This window comes from Spodoptera frugiperda, chromosome 7 (genome assembly GCF_023101765.2).
Source record: "Spodoptera frugiperda isolate SF20-4 chromosome 7, AGI-APGP_CSIRO_Sfru_2.0, whole genome shotgun sequence".
Lineage (NCBI taxonomy): Eukaryota > Metazoa > Arthropoda > Insecta > Lepidoptera > Noctuidae > Spodoptera > Spodoptera frugiperda.
In genome coordinates, this window is record NC_064218.1 from 5750352 (window position 1) to 5769475 (window position 19124).

General features: G+C 35.6%; 1 protein-coding gene across 2 annotated transcripts; it reads left to right on the forward strand.

Moving 5' to 3' along the window:
- Positions 1–18664, forward strand: LOC118265950 (ubiquitin-conjugating enzyme E2 R2). 2 transcript variants are annotated; one of them, XR_004782795.2, is made up of 6 exons: positions 1–590; positions 3123–3209; positions 13153–13385; positions 15414–15528; positions 16296–16487; positions 17678–18664. XR_004782795.2 is itself a non-coding variant. In XM_035579252.2 (5 exons), the coding sequence occupies exons 1-5, from the start codon at positions 411–413 to the stop codon at positions 16407–16409; spliced, it is 729 nt and encodes a 242-aa protein (XP_035435145.1). In that variant the 5' UTR covers positions 1–410; the 3' UTR covers positions 16410–18664. The 2 variants fall into 2 exon arrangements, 1 of the variants encoding a protein (XP_035435145.1); XM_035579252.2 differs by having other exon boundaries at positions 16296–18664.
- The last annotated feature ends 460 nt before the right edge of the window (positions 18665–19124 follow it).

A 19124-nucleotide genomic window follows, 5' to 3' on the forward strand; every position in this document is an offset into this window, starting at 1 on the left:
CGTCACACCACTGCGCAATCAAGCACGGAAATAAAATAACAGCTGTTCTACAATATTCGCTCGGGCAACTCAGGCAGCAGCTGTACCACGCAGCCGTTTTCCTTGGGATCGCGATTGTTTGGACGTTGCTTTCTCATTGTTGTAATAATCACCGTGTAGTTTGGACTGTTCTTTCGCTCATTTTTCATCGTTTATTACTGTGCAAGTTAATACAGTATTGGCGTTTGAAGTGTGTGAATCATAAATCCGTAAGCTACACTGGCGCTATGTTTACCAAAATTCCTCGTTCGTTGTTGTTGTGACTCAAGTTGAAATGCCTCGTGAATACGTGGACCGCGAGGAGAGTTCCGCAGTGTTATGTTAATAGAATCTCTTTTAGATAGTGATTTTAGTAAAATTAGTTCTTGACAATGTCTAACACGGTCCCGACCAGTTCTGCACTGAGGGCTTTGGCCTTAGAATATAAGAGTCTGCAAGAGGAGCCCGTGGAAGGGTTCCGAGTGAAACTTTTAGGGGAGGACAATCTATTTGAATGGGAGGTTGCAATTTTTGGTCCCCCAGACACGTTATATCAAGGTGGATATTTCAAGGTGAGTCCATTAGATACGTAACTGCATTAACAATGACCTGGCATTCTATACAAAAAATGTTTGTGCCTAAAAAATGTAACAAAAAAAGTAGAGACAGACTAAAATTATTGGCTGCATGTGGGTATTTGTGGGGTTAAACATTTTACAAAACCACTTGTTCTGTACCTATTTTATAATAGAAACACATAACTTAGTTTATCTTTAATACCTATCAATTTCGCTGTAATTTAGATTCACTCAATAGTCCTACCTAATAATGTACTCAAGATGTCTCAACTCAAGTCCCCAAGATACAGGATTATCCTAGTTTGGGGGGATACACTTGATGACAACACCAAAATTAAACAAATTATTGTGATATAGTATAAGACCATGATGATTGTGAAGTTCATTAATAAATTTATTCTTATTCTTATTCTTATCTTTATACATAGTTCATAAATGTGTCCATAAATGAGTGGCTTGGTGCATTTTTTGCATTGTTTGCATCATTAATACCATGTTTTTTCAACAAAATACTTGCATAGAATCACAATCACTATGTAGTTATGTAGGTTACTAGTTATTATTTATTTTATTGAGCTTTAGAAAAAATGCCTACAAATCTTTAATAACTATTCCAAACAAGTAACAATTTTATTGACAGATCTTATGGTTTATAATACCATGCACTGTATTCTGTATTTTATTCTTAATGCTCTTGTTCTTACTTCTATAGGTGCATTTTAAATATTTTAATTTACTGTGAAGGAATTTAATAAATATATCAGTTATTATTAAAGAAGTAAATCTGAATTTTACAATAAACAATAAACATGAAAAGAAACAATAGTAAAAATCTATCAATTTTAAATCTTCAGGCTAGTATAAAATCCTTTTTTCAATCCAACAAACTCCTTTGTGCCCTAGATTAATTCCTAGAGTGTAAGGGTGCTTTACCACCACAGATGTGCTATCTACCTATGCTACGAAGATGTAATAGTTAAGCTGTGAGACCATGTGACCATTTCTACTGATACTAAGCTATGTAGCTGTGTGAGGAAAATGTGCAGCTTAAGTATGTGATTTATCATCCATAGCATGCATCTTTCCATATAAAAAACATAGCTTTCCTGTGACCGTTTTCCCCGGTACTAAGCTAAGTGTACCAATTAATATTATTGGTGTAAGCCAAACGCATCCACAACAATGTAGCATATCACATTTCTGGTGTAAAAGTATCCTAATGAAGTGTCTGATGATGAAGCAGTTGTAGGACTTGTTAATTATCTGTTTCAAAATTATTGTTTGTATTAGGTCAATAGTAGCAATTAAGCACTGATAACAGGTTGATAAAACCTCTATAGTACATAATTCATGTCTTATAACACACAATAGGTATATCTTAAAATTTATCAAATTATCACATGAATGGATATGAAATATCAATCAATATCTGAAGCTAGTAAATTAATTATGTTTACGAGTGTATGATATTAAAACAATAGTTGAATATCATACAATAACAATTGTAAGTCATTTACTTTTGATATAATAGCTACATTCAATTTGAATAACATGAAGTGTTAATTATTAATTTTAATTTTAAACTAGTACACTCGTACTTTACCTAGGTCAAAACCACACTAATGTCAACTATAAAATAAATAAATATGAATAACCTACCGCTATCCAGGACTCACTAAATGAATTAAAGTAATTATCGTACTTGCTATCACTATCATAAAATGGTTTAACTTTACTCAATGTTTATTTAACACAAATAAGACCTCTTTATTAGATAATTAAGTGATTAATTATCTATCTCCTGCCCTGCTTCTTGTAATCCTATCTTTAAAGAGGTTCCATTATAAGTGTTACAAACCCATGTTGGGTGTACATAAATGACAAACATAATCCTTATCATGATACTCTCAACGTAGTTTGGTATATGTATCTACACAAATAAAAGTGTAGAAATGAAAATTCTGTACCTTAATGCTATTCAGAAAATAATTAGTAGGTTATACCAATAAAGAACCCAAAATCACACACTTTTGCCCATCACGACATATAATGATGTATAATAGTTTTGCCCAAACTATTGGGAAACTCAGGTCTTGGGTTACAAACCTATCTACTTAATCACAGAAATAATTAATTGTCATTACAAAACTTGTAATTGTAGATGCCTAACTGCCTACTCAATCTTGAATATTCAAGATAATCAATTAAACATTTTGATGATCAAATAATAATTATATTTTTGTTAACTGGTTGTGCAACAACATGCATTGTGTTAGCCAAAATTAGTTACTTAACATTTTGTAAGCCTAGTAAATATAGTGAAAGAAGTTATTTATAACTCCGTTAATAAATAAGTAGTTAGTTTAAAAAAAGTTATGTCAATTTCTGCTTGCTACAATTAAAATAAAGCAAGGTCTTTATTAGACTCTACTAAGATCCAACCTAACCAAAAATCGATAGTGATTTTAAATATGCTAAATTATGGACAGGTATATTTATTAATTAGATTATGTTTTGTTGTTTCAGGCACATATGAAATTCCCGCCAGACTATCCTTATTCACCACCTTCCATTAGATTTTTAACAAAAGTATGGCATCCAAATGTATATGAGGTAAGTGAAAATACTAGTTATTTATTAAATATTTGTCGCTTAGAGTTAAAGTGGCAATATTTAGTATATTATTATCCTTATTTGTATACCAATATTTGCCAATTAACTCAGATTGGTTGTACCTAAACCGTGTCACCCTGTTTTGGCGTGGCGAATTATTATTATAAGCGCACGTTAGTAAGGCGCATCTTATCTTTACTACACAACACGTGGGTTAGCGTAATCGTTCGAATACTTGACCAGATATTCATAGATCACTAGGAAGAGGAACTAGGTACTAAACTTGTTTTTAATGAAATAATTTATAATTACGTGTTACCTCAACCGCATGCATTGTATTACAAACTAAGCCAGGTTAAAGAAGAACGCACATTTTTATATGAGTCATGTAGCGTAGATAATGTTATTTAACTTTGAGATTTGTAGCTAAGTAGAGTTAGCTATACTCTGTTGCCTTTATCGCGAGGTAGAGAGTGCGAGCACAAGTAATTTTGGCCGAAGGCCCGAAGCCGTACAGTCTGAATATTGGCATGGCTACACAAGGAAAGGTTTTTTTCTGCACAAGACAAGTTGACAGCTACAGTTATGATGTAATAAGAGTACCTAAATATTATTAGTTAAAGCATCTGTTTCACAATGTCTGACTGACTGATACATATTCTTCATCATCAACAACAGGCTCTCTCCTCTCTCTATCTCTCGAACTCTCCTGCTGGACTATGGTTCCTTACATAATATAGGTTTGCCACAAACTCCACGCTTAGCGGATTGGAGAACGACTGATACACATTACATTTGGAAAATACATCAAATACACTCGACTGTCCAGTTAGTTAGACCAACAGAAACTTAAATAAGATCCCTTAAAACAGACCCTAACTATAAACTCTTATGAATACACCAAAGATCGAGGTCCCAGATACAATCTGATTTAGGTATGAATATTTGGTTTTGAATTCCAAAACTGTCGACCAAAATACAAATCTCTAAATAACCTACTCCCTAATAGGTACGTTTCCACAAAATGTAATCTGTTGCTATGTACTTAGTTAATAATTTCCATTATTATTCCGCAATTTCTTGGTAGAGAATCGTTTAAGTGTAACAAATACTGTTTAACGGTCCTGCCTACGCCTTCTTAGAGATTTGACAGTTATAGGATGCGAAATAGGAACATTTTCCATCATAATGCCAAATGCAAGCGTTATAGGTAGATCTTTTGTTCTTTTTACCAATAATGTATTGTTTCTCGGCTGTGCTTCTAATGTATTTAGATGCTCGACGATCTGTTTTGATAATTCTTCCACTAATCGTACCTACGTCAGGAGAACATGTTTTGTATGAAAAACAAACACGCTTGTATCTAGTAAGTAGGCATTATACGCAATCGATATCATTTGACTAACATTGATATTGATAGCTGGTTCAATCGGTTTCTCAACATTCAGTTCCTTATAAAACTTACCAATATTCACGAATTTGTGGCTTCTTATGATTGAGAAGTTGACCCAATAAAAGAATGTCTAACGTATCATACATGCGTAGCTACTGTTATAGGCCTAGATGTCATATCATCATCAATATCATGCTTTAAAGTAGGATTGCCTCATGAAATTAAATGCGTCTAAATTGCCAGAATAGCCTTATTAATTGCATAAAATTAAATACGTCTAATTTGCCAGGATACCCCTCTTCCGGAGCTGCGGATTACCTAGCGGGTTTACCGGGGCTCCGGCTCAAAAAGAGGAGTAGGAACGGAGTGATTAGTCAGTAAAAGTCTGACGCCCTCTAAAGTGTATAAAAATTAAATACGTCTATATTACCAGGATAGCCCTTGCTTGTCTAATATTGGTAGGATAGCGCTTAGTTGTGTATTTAAAACGACGTTCATATCGTCAGAATAGCTCTTACTTGTATAAAGTTGAATGCGTCTATGTTGCCAGCATAGCGCTTAGTTCTATAAAATTAAATGCGTCTATGTTGCCAGGATAGCGCAGAGCACTATACAGTCACAATAGTTTTTAATGAACTCGAATACTTACGGGAAAAACATTGAACAATGGGCAATTGTTGTCGCAACACTGAATAAGAACACAGTAACCTATTTCCCTGATTGAAGAAATAACAAATACCAAATAAAAACGTGCTAAATGTACTTTATACACATTTAAATTTACTAAATCTCTGGATTAAGATTGATTTTTGACATACATTTTTTGAGTCAAAGATTTTGGATTAAGCTCGGTTATTGAGATCGGTCCTAAATGGACATTTAAAATAAACTTGTGGCCCAAGCCCAACCATACTTTCTGTATGCTTGTTTCTCACAAAATAAGTATAATTGTATAAGGATTGCTTGGACTTACATTTCTTGTAAACAGCAGGGATTTAAGGAAAATAACATTTCTTACTAATTTGGGCCAAGTCATTAATTCGAAATAAAAAATTCTGAGTACGATATCACACCTACACCTACGATGATATGTAAATTCTTTCCACGTATATCAATGACGCAGAATTTCTAGAATTCCAGAATTGAAAATTAAAGTTGAAACTAGGTACTGTATCTATTAGTTTTGTTTGCCTACTGACACTAGAATTGCTTGACACTAGCAGACCGCGTATGCACTGACCTCAAAGCTGCAATTGATATCAATAAAACACTGATTGATCATAACAGCAAAGATTGTCAGCTAGCCGACATAGGTAACCGTTTCACAAAGACTGCTAGAAGTTTCGATCTAAATTTTCTGTGTACAGAATACATAAGATTTTCCGAGTAAAATTCATACATAACTGTTCATGATTTTACCAATTCTTGGTACTACAGGCTAGATTTAGCTAGATATTATTTAGAGATATCCCTAGCTAAAGCTAGTAAGAACACATACCAGACTGAATCAGTTCGATCTTGGTAACTATGTTGCTACACTTGCCATTAATCAATCAACACAAACAGGAAGCGTGTGATTGCTGGAAATATAGAAGTTTGCAGAAAATCAAACATAAGTACCTATTCGTACTTTTTACTTCCTCATTGTTACAAACGTTTTAAATTTAATTAATAAAAACGCTGATATTTGCGCGAATTCGTACGTGACTATAAGATATTCAGATGTGTAAGGATTTTCTCTGTGGTTATAATTTCCAAGCACACAGCCAGAGATCTTTCAAACGTTAAAATCCCGTGGTAATGAAACCAGTTGTATAAAGAACTGTAAGGAATACTTAAAATGTTCATAGCAACAGTGGCTTCAGCAAAAAGTTTACTAAAGAAAAAAGTTTCAATGAAAATGAGTCGCTCTAAGGGCAAGTGGTTTCCAACGACCTCTTTCTGCGAATCCGGAAAAGCCAACCTTATCGCCATTAAGGGTCTTCAAATACTTGACAATCTAACACGTAAAAATATTAACTAATTTCCTATCTACGTGTATTGGACACAAGCGCACAAGCTGTGTAGACTACTGTAGACAATTCACCAACTATCTTAGCTCTCATAGTTATCTAGTCGCGAATTGCAACACAGTCTTGGCGTCTTTGACCCCGGGACTGCGAAACGTTTCACACTGTATCATACTTTGACCTACTTAATAGAAATAATCAAATAAGACGTTGTACTATAATTGGAATTTTCTCAAATATGTAAAGTAAAAGTATCCTGGTCTATTTTATTAAGAACACGTCATCCAATGACTCATTTGATCTGCTAAAAAACGGCGGACTTTTTCCTCATCTCAATTAAATTTTATTTCGTGAATAATAATCAATTTGACAACGGATCTCTCAGATTGACCCGTACGACATTACTATTTGCATTGCGGTAGATCAATATTGGAGTAACTGGGACACAGCACACAATTTGGTTCCGACACGATCCTGTGGCTTTCGTGTCACATACGACTTCTTGTTCCTGCGCCATTCAACCAGAACATCACCTATATCTGGGGGCACGGCAAGCCCTGCCAAGACAAGTGCGAAGCAAACACTGTCGTACCATCCTTTACTGGAACCATTTCGAAAGTCTGAAAAAAAGTATCTGATGACGAATCTTCAGTTGGTCTCAGCTGAACCCCACGTTTCTACAAAAAGAACTGAAATCCCACCAAAAACATTCTGTAAAAACTAGCCAAGCCTCGATGGAGCTGCTTGTTTATCTGTAAAAAGTAAAGTAAAGAACTTGACCGTTGTGTTCTACCACTAACGTATAAAGAATGTTCAAAGGCTAGCCATAAAACATTAACTATAATAATAAAGAAATCGCAGTAAAGAACGTTTGACTTGGCACGACTTTGTCTAGATTTCATTATTCTTTAGAGATAAACAAGCAGCTCCATCGAGTCTTGGCTAGTTTTTTTACAGAATGTTTTCGGTGGGTAAGCTTATTACGCCAGCAGCGGCAGCGAATACGCAGTGTTTACAAACCTTATGCTATAATTCTTGTGTACAATGATGTAGTACATTTCACTTCTTAAAACTCAACTCACAGCCGGTTGTACAGTTTTCGCGTCGTCTGCACGTTACCGTTAGCTTTTAGAAGAGTCAACTGTGAGTCGTCGCCATACAAAATAATGTAGCATGTATAGTAGTGAAGCACCGCGGGGTCATCAGTCCGATTGGCTGAATCACACCGAGACGCTGTGACGCATTCAAGCCCTACCTGCCTTATTTTAAATATTCTCGTAACAAATCATTCTAAATTAGATCAAGTGTAACGCGCAATTGTTTCTTCATTATTCTTTATTTACATTCAAATGTGTTTGCTGTAATAATGAAATGTAGCCCATTATATTGTAATGTATGCAAGTAAAGTTTTAGTAAACTAGTTCCATATTCTACTTTCACAGTTCGCTCTCATAAACTAAACAAACACGACAGACTTGTCTTGGAGAGAATCTAAATTTAGGGAATACATACTTATTTATAGTACTGAGTAATGACGTAACGAAATGTGGTTCTTTTGTAAAATACTATAAAGATATAATAGGCATCTCTGATAATATAACAAAATATGGATTTTTGTCAAAGAGACCACAAAAAGATCTACATTAAACAGGATGTAGTAGAAGTTGAACGACCTTTTGCATGAAGCCACCGACGATGGTAACCAACATATTTAATTTAAACGCCTGTGAATCACTTTGTAGTCAGCTAGCTTCAGCCAGCAGTTTTGTTCGTTGTACATATTTTATGCTTGCTCACGAAAATCATGTGTACCAACTTCCCGTGTTCACGACCAATTTTATCGACAAACAAGTACACTGCTACGTCTACCACCCTATTGGTAATTTCCTTTTACAGGTTCCAATCAAATGTTCATCTAGACAGAAATGCTCGTCGCGTGTCGGCGTGACACAGACAGACAGTAGATATTAATGACTTGTTATCCAAAAATATTCTGCCTCGATTAGACTCGACGTTTCTTAGAAATCTATTAGACGAAATGAAGAACCTAAATGAAAATATTTTTAAACAAGTTTCAATAATGACAATACTGATGACGAAGTAACCGACTCGTGTTTTGACCGTGTGATAAACTGATTGCTGCAAAAAGTTTTTCTAAACAAGTCATTTGGCAGAATGTCAAGGAGAATTAATTTGTTTTTATTTCCCAGTAGAAAGGTCTTTCCCTTGAGGTTCATCCCGACCGTAGTTGGCACTCCCCGGCCTTGGGGTAATTAACCTTATTCCCGATCCCGTCGACCTGCGTCGCGGTGGCCGCTTTGAACTTGTGCTACATTCACACGCGGTTCTTTAAATAACGCCCCCGAGACGTGATCGTCCGAACCGTGGAAGCAAGTGCCAACATCTCAATCACACTCTTTTAATACTGGCCACGTGGTTACCTGCACCGGCACACGCGCTGTCCGGACGCCTGATAATGTGTATCAATCGCTCAATACTTTGCCGAACATTGAAACAATAAACATGCAACAGACTGCAGTTTCAATATCCAAGTATTTAGGCGATAACAATTAGTATTTTGCTTGCGGTTCAGCAATTCAGTTTGCATGCTATTGAAGAACTTAAATTGTAATGCAAGATAAGTGGAGGTGAGTTTGTAATAAGGTGGGGGCGCTTCCGTGGACAATGACGTGCGTCACCGGGCCTTCAACCCACCGCGGCCGAGTCACCAAGGTCCTCGGCTCACGAGCCAGACTAGCCGCTTAGTCTTCATATAATATTCTACTTAGTTATCGGAAAGTCAATGTGGAATACATTTCCGTTCAATGAATTTTAACACATGGAAATACTGATGGTGTCTTGTTGTTGACGCTGTATTCATATTTAGTTTTTATATTTTAAAGCCCCTCGCTGATTTACAAATATACCTACTTCTACCTTGCTTCCACCATTATTTTTAGGGCAATATTACCTAGTGACATTTTCCTCGTCACTATGTTTTCTGTCAGCAGATTAAATTTAAACCAGATTGATGATTTAGCAATTGATGCCTAAACTGAAAAACAGAAAATCGGCTCTTGATATTCCTTCGGCATGCGAACTCGTGATTGATTTTCCGCACTGATAACTTATTCTCGGCCATGCACCTTGACATGGTTCGGAATAACAACTTTGGAGATTAGTACTCTTTTCTAGATGTATCTGTGAGTGATGTAAATAAACATTGTGTATATGTTTCAAGTGTTTCCCGATTTGGAGGTCAGAACACACACATTTTCTTTGTGAGGAAGCGCGCAGTGAACCGGTGGCATATTTTTAGCCGAGGGCGACGCACCACGCCATCGCCGTAATGTCCGCGCCTTTATGCTCTATCATCATGACTTCAATACACAAAAACAAGAGCTACACTTGCATATATCCGATCATTTAGTCTATTTCAACCAAAGCTGTAAGGAACCCTGTAAAATAATAAGATTCTAAAAAGTCCCAGCCCCACATTGTACATTTACATGTACTGTTTACTGATATATAACATGAATTTCAAATGTACAGATTTCATATATTCGATTCACATAAATAATCTACTACGCTGTTATTATTCAAATCCTTGTGCGCAAAAGCTTGATCGCAGGCGCAGACTCCGTTTTGAGTGCGTCAGACAGGACCGTTAGAACGGAACACTTTCACTACACTCTCATTATAATATTTTTAGGTTTATAACAAGTATTTAAAAGGCCATGTTTGTTTATAGGCAATAATAAAAACTAAAAGTAGATTGTAACTTAGAACTAGAAAATGTTCAGTACGACGGAATAGCTGAATAGCTTGCACGATAATTGGAATCGATTTCCAATGAAGCTTTCTTTCTTCGTTGTCTCATATTTTAATGTCCCTGTGTTGCCTATACAGAAAATACAGATACATCGTTGGGTCAAATGGCAAGGCTGAATCTACTATGAACAACTACTTATTCATACTTGATATTACAGTTGATAGTTGCAACTCATCATTAGTATTCATGTTTTATGACTTGTTCAAATAAGGTTTCATATATTTCAGCAGTCATCATAGTACTTTAAGTATCTAAAAATTGATTTATTATTAATATTACATTGAATAAGTAAAACGTAGTTATCGCGCTAAACAAAATGTATCTAGGTCACGAATACTAGAGTAGTAGGCCACTGGTTGTAAATGAACGATTTCAACCACCACTTAATATAGGTATTATCTGTCATTATGTATGTTAGAGCGTCGGGTGATCTTACCGCTCAGTTGCATACAACATCAAAGTTCATTCGATAAATCGGATAACACAACCTTCATGATTCGCTGAGCAGATTACAATGTAAATGGGGTGGGTCTCGATATGCTGTTTTACCGAGATCGTCAAGGGTAAATTGCGGAGGTAAGCCTCTTGCCCGTTCCGTGTCGCTTACCTCCTTCCGCTATCTCCTTAGAAAGACGTGTAGCTAGATACCATGCGTAATACATATGGCGTATGGAAGACCTTGCCGAAGGCTGCGCTGCGAATTGATGAGTAATAAAGCGGTTATTGTCGGGTGAAGGGGTAAACTGATGCCAGTACTAGCCTTAGTATTCGTATCATTTATACCTCCAATGCTTAAAACTAAACCATGTCTTTATATTGTTATGTATCCTAAAAAATTTAATTAAAAAATAGAAAGATACGAATTACAGTGTTTTCAATACTAAATTGCGAGCTCCAATGTGAATAATGAGTACCTAACAATACAAAAAAAATGCATTACAAATGCAACAGACCAGCGCAATGCAAAGCATTTTTCTTTTACTTCGACGTGTGATGTAATTGATATGAATTCATAAGAACAGGAAACGAGCCTGATTAACGATATCGGTAATGATACACACCAGTAACTAAGTAACTTCCAGGTAAGCGGTTGATTCCATAACCGTGGGTAACTCTTGTTTAGTTCTATACTACGCACCTACCTAGGTACAAAGTTAGTCGTAGTTAACTCGTAACTACTGCCATTACTCAGTCTTTTCTGCGACAGCTGCTTCCATTTTCATTATTATTTATTCATTGATTGCAGTTGGCTATCCCTGATTTTTAACTCTTCGGCAGTTGTAAGGTTTCTGGGTAGATAACAAGAAATATTCCATTTTCGGAAAACATATTGCGCACAAAAAAAATGCTAAATGTTTACAAATATCAAAAATATTAATATTCCGAAAATGTCAATAAATTAAATTAGCCACGCACAAGAAATATTCCATTTTCGGAAAACATATTGCGCACATCTATCATTAATTAATCACCGTTGCGTATTCAAATTACCTATGTCTAATTAAACTATAATTTATGATAACCTCTATTTGATAGGGACATTTTTGCGGTAAGGTTATTTGGAAAATCAAGTTAAATTTTGAAGGTCCCTTGAGGTAAACCTTACTAGATTTGGAAATTCGAGTGGTACAAGTTTTGTTATAATATAAGAATAGTAAAGACGAGATAAATTGCAATATCTGTGAAGGTATACAGTAAATTCGATATTCCAGTTTCTCGTTGCGCGTGTAGTGAACAGTTGAACACGTATTGTTATGAAGGCTGCTGGTAGTCTGCGAGGAGGCGAGGCAACAATGAATTTTATATAACACCTTGTATTACGCTCACTATAACGCAACGAAAACGAAATCTGTCTTCCTAACCGTGAAGCATTAAATCGTATCAAGATTTAATAACTCTGGCCTCCGCAGTTTATTGTGCAAACTTCGATTTGCTGATAGACAGATAGCAGAGACGCACAGTCTGCTATCTGTGCGCTCCTACGTCACGCACCCTACGTATCAAATGTTTATTAATTATTTGGCAATGACATCTCTATTCACGGTCAAATCGCAACTATCTTGGAAATCCTAGGACAAATAGAACAGCTATAGGTATTCAATAGAGCTGCGGTTAAAGTGACAAGCACTTGACATTATTTTAATACTGTACCACCAGTTTCATTCCACCGGACTTGTAAAGAAACACAAGTTGGCTATCAAGTTTTCTTTTTTGTGGGTTTTGTTGTATAGCCTGTGGTTTACTGCACTGTACACTTCGAATAGAGGGTGATCGTATTACGATGGCTTAGTTTTTGTATTGTCGCCACAAAAAATATGAAGTAAAGCTAGTTAACAAGAGAGAGCTAGGGAAAGCAGCTAATTTTGACGCAAACCAGTTAACACTCGATTACTTGACCTGCTCTAAAGAGGGGGTCAAGCAAATATGTACCTAAACATCCATTCCATCGTTTACGATATTTTTTATCTGTCATAAAAGTGCAGCAAGAATATATGTTATGAAACTGTAATGTAGCAATAACATTAAGTACGTACCTGTTGAAGATACTGAACGCAATGTAACTTTGGACAATGATCACATAAATGTAACATGACAATAAAAGTCTGACATTCAGTTAATGGCATATGGCAATATAATAGCTATCTTCTTCGATATAAAAGTAAGAGCTGTCTCACACACACGACTAAGTATTCCTTTAAAATTTTCCAGAATGGTGACCTCTGCATATCGATCCTGCACCCGCCGGTTGACGACCCACAATCGGGCGAGCTACCGTGCGAACGCTGGAACCCTACGCAGTCAGTGCGCACCGTGCTGCTCTCCGTGATCTCACTACTCAACGAGCCCAACACCTTCAGCCCAGCCAACGTCGACGCCAGCGTCATGTACCGCCGCTGGCGCGACTCCAAAGGCAAAGATAAGGAATACGAGAATATTATCAGGTGAGGCGCCGCGCCGCTTGCTCAGTGCTCGAGTAAGACAATCTTCATACAGACGTTGGTGCTACAGCAACATTGACTGAAATTTACATTTTATTGTTTAACATAAAATACCTAAATATTTTGATTTCTAAATCAGTCCTTGCCAGCGGACTAATCTAATCTAGTCTAGACTTACAACAAATACGGTTTGGTATTGAAAATATAAAATTAAGAGACAATCCTGTGTACAAAAGTTTGAAGAGATGATTTATGTTGTACAATGAAAAAGTCCCATCTGTCCTCGATTAAAAATTGACGTCCAGTCCCTTCCTCCTGTATGCAAACTGCGACGCTGGTTATTTTCATACCCTTAGGTGACATTTTCTAGTCTCTCATCCCAGCTCATTTGTTGTCACACGACAATACAGTTTTCGTCCGCCGTTCGGTGAAAGTAATTTAACACAATGAGTTTATTCGGTCGCGTCCCCGTTTCACGGAATTTGTAACTAAGTCGGTTTAAATTTTGAGCACTGAAGATGACGTGTAAAATACTGACAACACAATTGGTAACCTTAAACTAGTTCTAGGGAAACGAATTACCTACATTCGTAACGATAATAAAAACTTTATAAAGGGGTTTGAGTAACTTTGTATGGACTTGTGGCGTCATTTTTTTTTTCAGCGGCCACCTATAATTTTCATGTTACTTTGTTCTGCTGTGTTCATTACACATATATGTTCAATTATTTTTATCCTAAGTTATATCAAAGCTGAGATATTTGAGTTTGAAGAATTTAAAAATGTAGTCTCTATAAATACTTCAAATACCGTCCTGTGTGAAAAATATCTTAGTTATTGTATATTATTAGAAGATTGATATTAGTTATTGGCTTTACTGTTTCTCGACCTCTCGTCTGTCAATGTGACGTTAGTATTGGGCCTTAGGAAATAATAAAAAAACACAGTATTATACCTTATTGCATTTATTACATGATTTTTAAAAACACATTTACATAATATTAACTTTCTTCGTCCATTTCGTTCTCAATGTCATGTCGAATAATGGTATCTAAAAATTGTGCCGGCGGAGTCAGATTATTTTGATATCTGCCCCATCCCATGTACCATATAATGGACATTATATGCGAACAGCAGCCTGTCAAATTATACGATCTACGACGAGTGCCGCCAACACGATTTAAGCTGCGTCGGCAATAGATACAAAATGCACCGTATTTTTTTTTTTTTTTGTATGCTGGGTCAGTCAATGAAACGTCCAATGAAATGCCAAGTCGTTATAATTATCCACAAGTCCACAAGAGATTAGAAGCGTAAAATGTAACACACAACAGTAAGGGACGAGTTGTTACTATTACTGTTACTAAACACCATCGGCCCATAGATAAAAGACATTGTTCGATTCATCTACGTCACTGTATTGGAATTATTTTATTTAGCATTCCTAAAATAATATGGCAGACACCCAAAAGAGTGCAATAACATTTAATAACTTCTTCGATTTCAAAAACCAAATATCTCAGTTCCGATATGGTTTAGAGAAATATGGCCATAATAGCTTTTGATCGCTGTATTCTGTTCTTTCATAATATTTAAGTTTCATTACTGGCCGCTCAACTTCAAAACGACGCCAACTTTACCCAAACCCTTTGCACATAAACATAGACAAAGCATTTCATAACCATCAGACAAATCTATAAAATGAATGGTTTTCAAACAGATGATTCGTTCATAATTGCTCATTAATGAGTTTTAATTGGTTTCGTTTTAATTAGTGGTGGCAAGAGATTCATACTCAGATTCATATCATCTATGTCGACATATTGTGTTTTATAAGTATTGAATTGAAAGCAATACCATGGCACACTCGTGAGCTAATGTAAGATACCTAGTTAAAGTATTACATAAAAACTGAGAATCAATGCCTTTGTTACAAATAATTATAGATAATGTGGTCACGAGTGCTTTAACTGCTATCGTCCGTTGTGTTATTGCAGAAACATGACTTAGTTAATTGTTTTGTATTTACAGAAAGCAGGCCCAGGTGGCTCGCACGGAGGCGGAGAAAGAGGGCATAGTTGTACCACTTACATTAGAAGATTATTGCATTAAGACTCAAGTCAAGTCGACGACGCAGGAGCCACAGGTTTGTACTCTATTTCTCCACTACTTTTTTACCCAAAGAACTAGAAAGAGGTGTAATTATAGTAAACTGACTTTTCACCAGCATGTTGCCCGTAGTGCATAAAAGGATAATTTATTTGTGCAATACAATAGTGGGCGTATCTACTGGCATTCTGTCTATAAATCCATTTTTACTGATGTTTTTAAAATGAGTAGTGATATCTGAGCAAACTATTCTATGAGTGTGGATAACACTATCAGTAACTCCGATATAAACTGTATAAATTAAAATGACCTCTTGATTCATTGGACTTCGTGTATACGCTTGTTGACGCAACTTCGCAAGCGTAAATGAGAAGCTGTAGCTCTGATTACCGGAGACGATAAACTCTTTATACAACACGTGAGAAATTCCCAATAGATACTTGTAATTATTTTATTCGCTCATCCTATGGATGTACCTTTGAATAAAATGAAATACGTGGTTTAGTATATAGATTTTGAAACAATATAGCACTGTATGATGACTGTGTCATTATCCTCAAGATAAACTGGGCTTATATGGTTTTTATATTGTAAAATAATGTTTCATTTACCGATGGCACCCATGGCATATATCCGACAGTGGAATGTCGCAGGCTAATGATGATGAGAATAAACGCTATTATCCTAACCTTAGACCATAAAGATCAAGAAAATTTCAGTGACTTGTGTCGCATTTCTACTAGAATGGAAGCAAATTGAAAGTGGTCTATTTGTAACTAATATTGTTTTATTGTATTTTTTCAGTTGGACATGACGGACTTCTACGACGACGACTATGACGACCTCGACACAGACTCTGACGAGGAAGTGGACGGAGGAGATGGGGACGGCGATGACAGTGGCAACGGCGAGTCGTGAGGCCGCGCCCCGCCCCCGCCCCGCGCGCCCCGCGCCCTGCCCGACACCCCCCGCGGCGGACGGACCTCGCCCACACCGGTAACTCTCCTTCTCACACCGATACCTGCTACCGGCCTGCAACATTCTTACTACATACATACAACTAAGTGCTTCTTACCCGATACTCGCTTTAGTCAAACATATTCGAGAAAAACTAATAAACGACGCCTCGTTTAACGCAAACATTAAAAAACGTAGTTCCTTTTAATAAATTGACTGAAAACCAATCAGTATTGAATAGCGTCGTACATTTTTTACGTGACATGCATACTTTTTCAATATGCAAAATTGGCAATATTCAGTTTCCTTACAATTACGTATTGCCAAGGCTACAGGCTGCATAGTCGTGAGTTGTGACTTATTTAACGACTGACTGCCCATGCGTGCTACAGCCCACTTCCGTAGTTATACAGTGGGGTTATACAACCGATGTTATTACACGCCGTTGCAGTGTTACACATTCAATTTAAATGAATTTGATAAACCAACTACACTAGTGCAGGTAATTAGTATCCCGTTACATATTGCCCCTCTCCTCCCCTTTTTTATTCGTATGTATTTCCCGCATTAGTCTTTGTTTTTAAGTGCTTTACGTAGTGTCAAAACGAAAAAAAATATATACTTAATTAATTCTCCATAATAATGAATGGAAGGATTATTTTTATAATTTGTGCGAATATTTTACTAGTGTCACTCGTATTGATATTAATTTTAATGTCTGCTTAACATACTTTTGTTTTATTAAAATGACGAATTATGTTTGGCAATGTGGCATTCCTTAATGGTATTTGGATATTCAGAATAGTTGTTAGAAGTCCATATGGCGTTGACAATACATACTTTAAGCAGATTAACAAAGTTTAAAAAACATGTGGACAAAGAATGTTGGACAAATCTCACATTTCATAATTATTCTGAACATCTCAATATTTTAATGAGTGCCACTCAAAAAAGTAATTTAATTATAATATTAAAAATCATAATAATAACAATTTGAAAAAAAATCATGTGGTATAAATTATTGATTATTTGTCTCTGATTAATAATTCTAAATAATAATCAATAAAAAATTGAATACATAATAATATGATGAAATATCGTCTATATTAACAGTAGAATATGAAAAATATTTTTGAAAATGACACATAAATAAATGATCCTAAACAATTGCATAAATATATTAGATGATTTATTGCATTTGTTTTGTTAATAACATTTATTATTTTCAGTTGTCCGTACCGCTTGCCTGAACTGGATAGTTAATATTAATTTTATTGTAATAACAGTGAATGAGTCATTCTTATTTCTAATATATCTCAATGGCACACAAGGCCATTATGTAAATGTTAGAATCTTTCTGAAATAGACAATTATACAATTAGTTTTGTTTAATATTATTATGTGCAACAAGCAACAACACTTCTGTGATTTTAAAACATTGTTGCCCGAATATTTGTTTGTCTTGATGTTTAGTTTTATTATTTTTAATACTAGAATCATTAAAAGGTAATAACAATGATATCTGGCATTTTAATTTCTGGTACTTTAAATATCTCATAATGTAACTATTTTTTAATAAATGGAATATAACACCAAGGAGTTCGCAAGTCAGTATAGTTATGTATTCACCTGTTTGTGTTGTAAATGTACTATAGGTTTTAATCCCAGCTTCATTCATTTGCCCCTACAAAATTGTGTGTACAAAGATGCTAATACTTAGAACTCAACAATAATTCTGGTGTATGCTCAAATCATATTATGATAATACTAAAGAATGATACAGTACATTAATAAGAATGTTTAGTGATTCACGAACGAAATTATTTGTAATGTATATTAAGATATAAATGAATTTTAATGGTTAGTGTGCACTAAGTTAAATTTATATAGATTTGTAATGTAATAATTGTATGATTTGTAATTTTAAGACTTAGATTACTTGCGACTTTGGCTTCTAAATTCCTAAAGCTACTTTGTAACAATGTTATCTCCGAACGCGATGCTACTTCATAACATTTAATGCGTTTCAACTACTTACCTAATCATTTGTCAGTCAGAACAAAAAAAATATTTTCGAATATCCTGCTAAAATCGTCCAAAACTTATTCATTAGTTAGTTTTAAGTTAGAGTAAATGGTTTGGAAATTTATCGTAGGAAAATTCACGATGAGAATGTTAATTACGTATATAATAAACAGAATGTGTTTGGATGAGAACCTGCTTTTTCTTTTTATTGCTCCCTGACTTCAATACTGATTAAGTAAAAGTTTCAGTTAAAACTTCAGAAAAATTATAATCAGTTGCCTGAATAGAAATACATTGTATGAAATAATAAGTTCGACGGCTCATTACCGTCACTTAAAATGCTACCTCTACCTCTCAATAGACAGCGGTACCTAAACAGACACTAGAGGGTCACAATCCTGAGCTGCGGACTACCAAGCGGGTTTACCTGGGCTCGGGCTCGAAAAGCAGGAGTAGGTATGAGATGGTTCTTAGTCATTAAGAGCCTGATAACCCTCTTTGGCCTCGCCCAAGGCAAAAGAAGTCATTGGATGATTTTCCCACTAAAAAAAAAAGCGGTCCTATGGGTGGCACTTATAGTACCACGATACGGACATGTATGGCTCACGGTTAGCAATTGAGTTTTCGCAATCGAAGTTCTCTTTAGTAAGT

Excerpts from the sequence above, each read along its gene's own strand:
- LOC118265950 (XM_035579252.2), top strand. The coding sequence starts at position 411 with ATGTCTAACACGGTCCCGACCAGTTCTGCACTGAGGGCTTTGGCCTTA. Across the intron at positions 591-3,122 it reads ATCAAGGTGGATATTTCAAG|GCACATATGAAATTCCCGCC; the intron begins GTGAGTCCATTA and ends TTGTTGTTTCAG. Across the intron at positions 15,529-16,295 it reads CGACGACGCAGGAGCCACAG|TTGGACATGACGGACTTCTA; the intron begins GTTTGTACTCTA and ends GTATTTTTTCAG.